Source organism: Falco rusticolus, chromosome 15 (assembly GCF_015220075.1).
Source record: "Falco rusticolus isolate bFalRus1 chromosome 15, bFalRus1.pri, whole genome shotgun sequence".
Lineage (NCBI taxonomy): Eukaryota > Metazoa > Chordata > Aves > Falconiformes > Falconidae > Falco > Falco rusticolus.
The window spans coordinates 21,493,362-21,503,550 of NC_051201.1; the positions used below are offsets into that span (position 1 = coordinate 21,493,362).

At 49.4% G+C, this 10,189-nt stretch overlaps 1 protein-coding gene across 1 annotated transcript in view; it reads left to right on the forward strand.

Annotated features, from left to right (window-relative positions):
• SF3B3 (splicing factor 3b subunit 3) overlaps positions 1-9,905 on the forward strand; it is a 30,687-nt gene extending 20,782 nt beyond the window's left edge. Inside the window, exons 18-26 of the mRNA XM_037409218.1 lie at positions 479-653; positions 1,285-1,490; positions 2,393-2,549; positions 3,955-4,080; positions 5,297-5,509; positions 6,443-6,541; positions 6,992-7,135; positions 7,855-7,959; positions 8,976-9,905. Coding sequence (XP_037265115.1) covers positions 479-653; positions 1,285-1,490; positions 2,393-2,549; positions 3,955-4,080; positions 5,297-5,509; positions 6,443-6,541; positions 6,992-7,135; positions 7,855-7,959; positions 8,976-9,116 — 1,366 coding nt within the window. The 3' untranslated portion in view covers positions 9,117-9,905. The remainder of the gene's footprint in view (positions 1-478; positions 654-1,284; positions 1,491-2,392; positions 2,550-3,954; positions 4,081-5,296; positions 5,510-6,442; positions 6,542-6,991; positions 7,136-7,854; positions 7,960-8,975) is intronic.
• The last annotated feature ends 284 nt before the right edge of the window (positions 9,906-10,189 follow it).

The following is a 10,189-nucleotide window of genomic DNA, read 5'->3' on the forward strand; positions in this document are numbered from 1 at the left end:
CCAGAAGAACTGGCATTTCAGCTGGCAAGTCACAGGAAGAAAGAGTTGGCATTGCATTTTTCAAACTGTTTTAACTAAAGTGCCTCTGAGGAGCATTTGATTACGTGTCAAAGTCTGTGTCACATTTAAATTCAGATGATGTGTTCCCCAGATGTGCAGTTTCCTTCTTCCATGTGCTCTTTGTTCCTCTTGGGAATTTGCATCAGCACCACTCAGAACACAAGGTGGGACAGTGAGAACCCTCAAGTCAAGGACCTTGCACTGCAGGGCACACCTGTCCCACAGCATAGGCACCCGCTGAGGATGCTAGCTTTGCTCTGCTCCCTGGAGCTGTGTGCTAGTTGCTGTCTGGCCCAAGGAAAGTGCTGCTTGTCTCCGGCACTAGCCAGTTTCACAGATGTAAAGCTCAGCTCCAGTTTTGTTCTCTTGGACAGTTGTTTTTGGACCTTGGTCAACATGTCACATCTCTGTCCCCTAGGATTTTGGCACTGGAGAAGCTGGGGGCAGTCTTCAACCAGGTGGCCTTCCCGTTGCAGTACACACCCCGAAAATTTGTCATTCACCCAGAGAGCAACAACTTGATCATCATTGAGACGGACCACAATGCTTACACCGAGGCTACCAAGGCACAGAGGAAGCAGCAAATGGCTGAGGTAATTGGGGTGGGAGCAGGTACATGTTGGGGAAAAAAGTCCTGGGAGGAGACTTTTGCAGCTTGAAATCCTCCCTGCTCGCTAGTTCCCTGCTGCCATTGCCTGCTAGTTTTTGTGCCCTGTGCGAAGGCAGGGACTGAAGGGAGTGAAGATCTTCCTCAAAACTGAAATTTCAGTAGAATACACTACTTCCCAGTGCTCCTTTCTTTGCATGTTACTATGGCAGGCTTCAAGAACCACATATTGGAGGACAATCATGCTTGTGTAACATTGCTCTCTGGGTTTTCTGTGACGGTTAGAGGATGTTTGGATTTCAGTGGGTTATTTTCTTCTCAGTGTTGTTTCCAGAGTTGTCTGGGGCGCTGTTTCTCCAAATCAACTGCCCCTTGGGCAGGGCAGAGTTGACGCTGCTGTGCTCTGAGCTGCAGAGGCTCGCTTGGGAATAAGCTCAGGGTGGGTGGAAGTTTTGGGATTTGTCGGCTTTCATGTCTTCACGGGCAGTACCTTGCCCCGGAATGCCCGAGCTTAGGGGAAAAAGAAGGCTATTTTTTTTTTACGCAGAGCAGCAGCATGTGTCTGGAAATATAAATTCACTGAGCTGTTTGTTTCCGTGTCCTTTCATGTGCTGTAGGAAATGGTGGAGGCTGCAGGTGAAGATGAGAGGGAGCTGGCTGCAGAGATGGCCGCAGCCTTTCTGAACGAGAATCTTCCCGAGTCCATCTTCGGTGCTCCCAAGGCAGGGAATGGACAGTGGGCCTCTGTTATCAGGGTGATGAACCCCATCCAGGGAAATACGTTGGATCTGGTCCAGCTAGAGCAGAACGAAGCTGCCTTCAGGTAAGAAGCATCACCAGATCAGCGAGAATTTCTGCTTGTGATGAGTCTTACGTGTTTGGGTTTTTCTGTCTTTTGCTTAGCTGCTACTGAGTGGAAATCCAGGTGCAGCATGTTATCAGGAGGCTGGCTTGAAATTCCAGAAGTGATTGCCACGTGCTTAAAGCTTTTGTCTTCCCTTTCCTTCCCTTCCCACCCTCATCTGTCTGCATGTGACACTAAGAACTGGTGTTTGCTGGACCCCAGTGCTTAAAGAACATGGGGATGTAAGTGACAGATAAGAGACCTGGGAACAAGAGAATGTGCTGCTGTCTCTCACTTCCTCTTCTCATCCAGATAAACTGGGCATAGATAAGTGGAAAGGAAGTGTTAGAGGGGCTGGAGGGGAAGACCAACACAATAACCATGGAGAATAGTGAGTGCTTGAGCAGGCAAAGTGGAGTTAGGTCATGCTAGTCCAAAAGGTTGATTCTGTCCTGTTTTGTCCAGGATTCCCAACCTGGCTGAGCTAGGCACTAGGCAGGAAATAACACTTCAGGATGAGGAAAGTTACTATGTACATGTCTAAGTTGGAATGGCCTTGGAAAAACAGCTTCTGCTGGAGCTTTGCACATTGCTAGGCAGTGTCCAGCCTGTGAAAACATAAAAGTAACACTTTGGGCATATGTGACAGCTGGAGCACATCTTTTTATGTGGGGAATGTGGAAGAATGAAGGGTTGTGTTTTTAAACCTTTCTGCAGGGAGGAAAAATGACCTCTGAAAATGAAATGTCGGGGTTGGAAGGTTGGGCTGCTGAATCTGTGCCTGGGAGGTGCAGGTTGTGCTGTCAGGGAATTCAGTCTGGGTGTGCAGTTAGTTTGTGTTGTGATGATGCTGATCTCCTGGCGTGTCTTGTTATCCGCAGTGTGGCTGTGTGCCGGTTCTCCAACACTGGTGATGAGTGGTATGTACTGGTGGGAGTCGCCAAGGACCTGATTCTGAACCCACGCTCAGTTGCTGGGGGCTTTGTCTACACGTACAAGCTGGTGAATAGTGGTGAGAAGCTGGAGTTTCTGCACAAGGTGAGAGGGATGACCGAGTCATTTAGAGTTGGAATAGCTGTTACTTCACCCTGAATGCTGTGATAGTAGTGCAGTACTCGCTGAATCCTGGGCCAGATCACCATGTTGATACTGCACACTGGAAGCAGCCATGAAGAAGCTGCCTCCTGCAAAATCACTGGGGACATCTTTTGCAGAGCTGAGGACTGAACACAGATCTGAGAGTCCCAGTCTTACGCATCTAATCGGATAAATGGGAAGGGAGCAGTGTTTCTCGTGCCCTGTTAGGAAGGAGAGAGAAACAACTCTTTCAGTTTTGGAATATGACCTCAGAGAGCTGCTCTGAGCTCTTGTTTACGAAATGAATTCATACTTGGGTCACTTGAGCCCTGGTGCTAAGGCTCCCAGTCCTTGGCTGGCCACATAAAGCTGGTGTGAGCTGTCATCTTTCCTCTGATGCTGTTTTGGTTGCATGTAAAAATAATTAGTCACCTAGTGACCAACTTGTGACAGGTCTCTGGGGCTTTAGCGAGGGTTTCAGCAGAATTACATTAAAACAAAATTCTATTCTCCTTCCCACATGCTTCCAGCATGGCTGAGATTTGAGCAGATGAGCACATGGAAAGGAATGCTGTGGCTTATTCACTTCCTACGGTCTTGATGCAATGAGTGGAGTGGGTTCTGTCCTGGACTGGGGCCTTTTCTGGTGCCACTGAACCACCCACTTGAAAGCAGACAGAGCTGATGGTGTGAAATAACTTCTCTTAGCCAGTGCAACCAAGCTAGGAACACTATAACTGGAAGCTCTCCACGTGTTCCCATTCTCTGCTCTGGCTGATCCTTTTGGATTGATCAGTGGTAGGAGGTTTTTCAGCCCTGAGTTACTGGAATTGTGGGCACACTGTAATTGTTCTGATTTCACGTTTTCTTCAGTGGCAGCTTCAGAGTATCTGTGGCAGATGGCTGAATTAGATTCATGCCTTTTGTTTTAAAAACAGACAATCTGGGTGGATTTAGGCAAAGTATCAAGTCTTTCTGTTGGGTGTAAATCAAAAATAAGAACTGAGGCAACAAGATGTCTTTTTTTTTTTTTTTTTTTTTTTCTCCTGTTTTTGCTGCCTGCCCAGTGTGGGGTTCTTAGAGCAGTCCTACGCCTCAGTTAAGGTGCACTGCCAGCAGTGCACTGTCTGTGCAGTACCAAGAGCTCTGTTAGCACCACATGTGGCGTGCGCTGCTGTCAGAAGGCATACAGAAGGCTGACCTTTGGCCCCTCCTGTAGCAAAAGATTGTCATGGGCCTTTTACATTGAAAGCCTTGGCACAGGCCAATGAGCTTCAACCGAACTATTAGTTGAACCCATTCTGAAGCTTGGTGTAAGGTTAACTCTGTTAATGGGGGTCTCAGAGTCTTCCTCTTCCCTCTCTAGACCCCTGTGGAGGAGGTTCCTGCAGCCATTGCTCCGTTCCAAGGTAGAGTCTTAATTGGAGTTGGAAAGCTCTTGCGTGTGTACGACCTGGGCAAGAAGAAACTGCTTCGCAAGTGTGAGAATAAGGTACTGGCTTCTGTTCTTGACAAGAGCTGTTAATTTGGAGCAAATGATGCTTTATGGCGGGAGTGGAACAAGGGTTTAGCTACTCCTCCAGCCCAAGCCTGTCTGTGCGCTTGGACCTCAGAGCTGGTGTGCCCTGGCTGCACGCATCTGGAGTGGTGCTGGCAGCTCTGGCTGGCCTGGGCCATTGTGCTGCCCCTCTGCACCCCGAGCACACATGGCTTCCCCGGCACCGTTCAGGTGGTAGTGCCACAGGTTCCTTTCTGTACCAGCTCAGTGCAGGCTGTTAACGGGCCTGTGCAGGAGTTTCACAAGCCGTATGGACCGTGCCTTTGACCAGCTGCTGCAAATATTAAAGCTCTTGTCCAGATACAAAACAACAGCTGCTGGAAATGGTTCCTTAGGTTAGGTGATCAGCAGACTGGGGACGGAAGTTGGAGGGTGCATATGGGCACCTCTTCGGAGCTGCAGAATCCCAGGAGATTTTCTGCTTGAAGCAGATGGTCCGTCTTGCTGAGCATCTCTGGTACTTTAGGACAAGAAATTGCAGAGCATGGTTTTCTAACTTTTAATTGCCTGTTCCTCCTTCTCTTCATGCAAACTGAGAGCCTGTGCCAGTTGCTCATTAACACACAAAGGAACTCCAGCAAGCTCACGAGCAGACTGGGAATTCATAGAGGAACTTTTTTTTTGTGTTAAGTGGTTTTGGGTGTTAGGTTTGTGTGGTTTTTTTGGTTTTTTTTTTTTTTCCTAAAATGTGACTCAAGTGAAAAATTGAAACTTTCCTTCTTGGGTCTTTTGTGACCGCAGTAGGGAGGGGACGCTGAAGCAATGCCTGGTGCATTCAGCACCTGCTTGTCCTTGGCATCTCAGTTCATAGGCTCACCAGTAATGCTTGTTCTCTGGACATGACTCGTACTCAGCACGCTGAGAATGACCATTGAATTGTTTAGGTTGGAAAAGACCTTTAAGATGAGTAAGCCCCACTGTTAATGATGCATGGCGGATGCTAGGTTGTAAGGCCCTGTATTGACAGTGTATTTAGATTGGGGCTGTAGTATGCCAGAAAGGAGAGAGAATTTTGGAGGGAATGAGGGGAAATGGGGAGTGAGCTGTGGTTCACAGTGGGAAATAAGTGTTTCAGCTGGAGTAGGGTAGAGTTAATGGGTTATGCTTGCCTGTTTGAAGCACTCTGGTTTTGTCCTTTCTCTCTCACAAGCACATTGCCAACTACATCTGTGGGATCCAAACCATTGGGCACAGAGTGATTGTTTCAGACGTTCAGGAGAGCTTCATCTGGGTGCGCTACAAAAGGAATGAGAACCAGCTCATCATCTTTGCTGATGACACTTATCCCCGGTGGGTCACTACAGCAACTCTCCTGGATTATGACACTGTGGCTGGAGCAGACAAGTTTGGCAATATCTGTGTGGTGAGTGTGCCTTGGAGAAGCCCGGGCTTTTTGGACATGACATACTTTTCTTCAAAACATCCATGATTTGTCTTGAAAGAATGAGAATCAATGCCTAGCTGGAGACAACGCCCTGTTACCATTCACTTGTTTTTACAGAGTGACTAGCTGTCATCATAGCGGATGGCTGCAGTTTATCAGTTTGTTAATTAAAGCATCAGCAGGTCAAAAAAACGTATTTCTGAAGCATTCAATAACTTTTATTGAAATTGCCCCAAAACTTGCTGTGAATAAGCCTTGAAAGAAAACTTGCGACTGAAGGGGCCCATAAGAACTTGCGTCAGGGTTATCGCTCTTACTTTTTCTGGCAACACCTCATCACTAGCATTTAGCTTTTTCTGTCACTTCCTCTCGAAAGCTGGCTTTGTCAGTGCTGACACTTCTCCACTTGGCTAGATTTCAGCAGGGGAGGAGGAAAGAATAGACGGTCTTTCTGTGAGAGCTTTGATCTCTTTCTGAAGCGTGCTCGGGTGATTTGGAGTACAGAGTTCAGCAAGTGTCAGACACTGCACCTGTAGGATTTGGCCAACACGCACAAATCAATCCTCTTTGGTTTTCCTGCCCCGCACCCATCAAACTATTTCTGTAGCGGGAGCCACCTTCAGACCATTTTGACCATACCTCCCGGGGTGATCTGCAAGTGCCAGGCCAGGCAGAGGCCGGTCATGGGGTCCCACCCGTGTTTTTGAGTGATAGGCCATCAGTGGTATTGACAATACGGTCATCGTTGAACTCTAAAGGCCTTGTTGAAGGGGCAAGTGGATGATTTTGCTGTAAGCGTAAAGTGATTCTTGTGGGGTCTGCAAAAGCAGACTTTCAAAGGCACAGGGATTCTCCAGAAATACGTGCTGCTTCTCTGCAGCTTGTTGACTCTTTCTTCCTCTTTCAACACAGGTGAGATTGCCTCCCAACACCAACGATGAGGTAGATGAGGATCCCACAGGCAACAAAGCTCTCTGGGACAGGGGGCTTCTTAATGGAGCATCACAGAAGGTAACGCTTCATGGGGAGCATGTGGTAATTGTGAGAAAAGAATATGCTGCTTTTCTGTGAAGTCCTCTACATCTCCTGGACAACACTGCATCGGCAGTTCTGCTCCTACACGTCTGTGGTGCTGTGGGGGATCAGTTTTCACTGTCACTGGGAGCCAAATTCAGTTTCTGAAATCACGGCTGATGCCTGTTGGGTGATGTTTGATTGAAGCGGCACACTCGTTTTCTTTTCCTGCTTTCCCTCATTACTCGCATCCGTTTGTCCAGCTCAAGAGAGTAATTGAGCGGCATGCTGAGTTCTGCCATCTGGTCGCAGGTGGAAGGCACTTCCTCTTTAGAAAGGCATTTCAGAACTAGCAGGCGGCCAAATTTATTCTGCTTTCCTCTCAAGTCTTTTTATGCTTTTATATAAAGCTTAAAAAAACCCCATTCTTCTGTGGTTGACTTTCAGGCTGAAGTGATTATGAATTACCACGTGGGAGAGACGGTGCTTTCCTTACAGAAGACCACGCTCATCCCAGGAGGCTCTGAGTCTCTTGTCTATACCACCTTATCGGGGGGGATAGGAATCTTGGTCCCTTTTACTTCCCACGAGGTAAGTGAGCCCCATCGTTACGTTGCAGAATTACTGCTTCTCCATGCGCTCATCCCCAGCCAGTATATTAATGTGCTGCGTCTCTAGAGGGTAACCCTAGGGCGCTGCAGTGCATGAAAACCTGGCCTGCAGGAAATGCTGTGGGGTGGGATGCAAAAGGGAAGAGAAGGAGCTTGTTAGCTCCTCCTACATCGGTTCCACAAAGAGTTAAGAGCTTTTCTTAGTGCACTGCTGGCTAAATCTGTTCGTACTCCAGAGGAGCTCTTGGCTGATTTTAGAGTCTGCGCGGGGATCCTTTGGCACGCTTTGCATAGCTTGTAAAATTCTATTGATCAGATGCTGATGCTTCAACTCCTGATGATGGTATTCTCTCAGTTTGCTGTGGCCTCCTGGAGCAGCAGGTGCCAAGACATTCCTTCTTTGAGCTGCACCTTGCTGCACAGCTGCTATGTGCTCCCATTCCTGGGAGGCTGATCCTGGCCGAGGTGGCACAGTTGGCTGCTTAACTCTGCTGTGGGCACTCCCACAGCACTCCCAGGGTGGAAGCGGTGACAGGATGAGCATGACCTTGCCTGCTGTGTGCAGAGCCACTCTAGCAGAACCTGATAGTGGCGGTGTTTCAGCCAGCGCAGGAACACCTGACTGATGGTGTCAACCTGCCCTGCCAGTGGTGTTGGCCTGTAGGAAACTGTTCTGTTAATGATCCTTAATCTCCCCAGGACCATGACTTCTTCCAGCATGTGGAAATGCACTTGAGGTCTGAGCACCCTCCTCTCTGCGGACGAGACCATCTCAGTTTCCGTTCCTACTACTTCCCGGTGAAGGTAGGTCTGAGTATTTAGGATCAGCTGGTCATGGGGGTGCAGGACTCGCTCTGGGATGCAAAACTGCTCTGAGGCTTGGCAGAAACCACTTGTGGTTGCAGTTCAGTGGGGAAGACTCTGGCAATGTAAACCACAACTTGTGTAGTGCCTGTGGCAGGAACTGAAGCTATCTGTTCAACAGCACTCTATAAGGAGAGCGGTACTTAGCACTTAATACCACGTCTGGTTTGGTTTCTTAACCCTTGTAATGAACCTTCTGAGGGTTGGTCTTGAGGCCCAAGCCCAGAGGCACTGCTGCTGCGCTTCTCCACTGGCCGCAGCGTCTCCTTTTTCGATCAGGAGAAGCAGCATTACCTAGCTGTTTGTGTGGCTAGGTCAGACTGGGTATTGCCTTGGGGATATTTCTCCACCACCATTGACAAGGGAAATCTCGTAAGAAATGGCAGTTCCTGCCTATTTCTGCTTTTGAGGAACTTTGAGGCTGTGGACTGCTAAATGCTGTGACCAGGAAGGGTTCAGAGTGCTGGACCAGAGTAAGTGTGTGGTAACTGCTACCAGAGTAATGTCTGTCATACCTGTCAGAAGACTGTCCCAGCAGCTGCAGCTGTCCAAGTGCAGTGGGTGTTCCTGTTCTTGATGAGCTTGAGGCCAGTTTGCAGCATGCACAGAGGTGTCTCTCATCTGACTGGAGATGCCTTTCAGTCACCTTTCACAGCCGCCCCCGGCCTTCCCAGCACAGTTGGACCCAAGTTGGATCCATCTTCCCTTCCCTTGTGTGATTTTTCAGCTGCACCCAGGCTTTTGGGGTTTCTCCTTCATTAATCAAGCTGGCCAGTAATTAATTTGGTGCTAACTGCTGCTATTCAGCAGATGAGGTCACCGAGCATGGTCTTGTTTCCAGGACGGGATTAAGAAGCTCCTGGGAACAAACTGTTTGTTGCCGTTTTTCCCCGTTTAGGCAGGGTTCAGTGCCTCTGTGTTGTGTCGATTCAGTGCTCTCCTCCTTGCCCCTCCAGAATGTGATCGATGGGGACTTGTGTGAGCAGTTCAACTCCATGGAGCCAAACAAACAGAAGAATGTGGCCGAAGAGCTGGACCGGACCCCACCTGAGGTGTCCAAGAAGCTGGAAGACATCCGCACACGCTACGCTTTCTGAGCGGCAGCTGGCAGGAGCAGAGCTCCTCACTGGGCTGCAAGGGACGGTCTTCCAAACACCGTTAGGAGGAGGAATGTGTGCTTTTTTTCCCTTTTGAACTATTGGTTTGCTCCGCTTGGTTTATGTTTCAAAGTAACGTGACTCCAGTAAATACGGTATCCGATAACTAGGTCTCCCAACACATCCCGCTCCTTATGTGAAGGCTCCTAACGTTCTGGCTTCCAGCCGAAGAGGTTCCCTCTTGGGAAGTGCCCAAGGAAGGGTGCAGGCTGCCCCCCAGCCCCCCCACCTTCTTGCCCCACCCTTTAGGATGCGGGAGCCTGAGTGTGTCTTGTGCTGGCCTTGCAGAGGGCCCTGTACAGCAGATCCAGCTGAGCCTTTGTAAGATCAAGTGGGTTTTGCAATTACCCAGCTTTTTGTTAGAGGCAAGAGCTGTGGTGTGACTCAGGATTACCAGGCTCCTTTTAGTAGTCCGTGGCGAGAAGCCCTGGGCTTCCACCAGCCCTGGGAGCAGGCACTGGGAAGCCTGGCTGTGTGGATGGTGTAACTGTCACACTTGTCTTGAGCGTTTTCTTTTGAATTGCAAGGGGTTTTTGGACTCACCATTTCTGACTGTTTTCCCTGTAAATAGAGTTTTGTACAATGTTGACTCTCTTGGGGGTGGGGAAGAGCGAGGCCTGAGTCTGGGACTTGATTTGTTTCATAATAACTTTGGCAAGAGCAGTGTCTCCAAGCTGTGACTGTGAGCAGCACATGGAAGAATAAAAGCCTGTTTTTTAACTTGCCTGACTTGGGGGCTCCTCTCCTTCGCAGCATCTGTTGCTGACCTGGCAGGAGCAGGAGGGGTGGAGGAGGAGGAGGATGGGAGCTTGCACACCCTCAGCCCCGCACCCTGCATGGATGCTGGAGCAGGGCTGTGGCCCTGCAGGTGTTGGCCTGCAAGCCCCTCTGCGCCCCCCGCTCTCCCTGCAGCTGGCCCACAGCCGGGCCGCGCTCCTGCAGCCCGAGCTGCTGCTCGGCCCACGGACACACCACACACAAGGCGGGGTACGTGGGGAAGGGTCTTTCCCCCA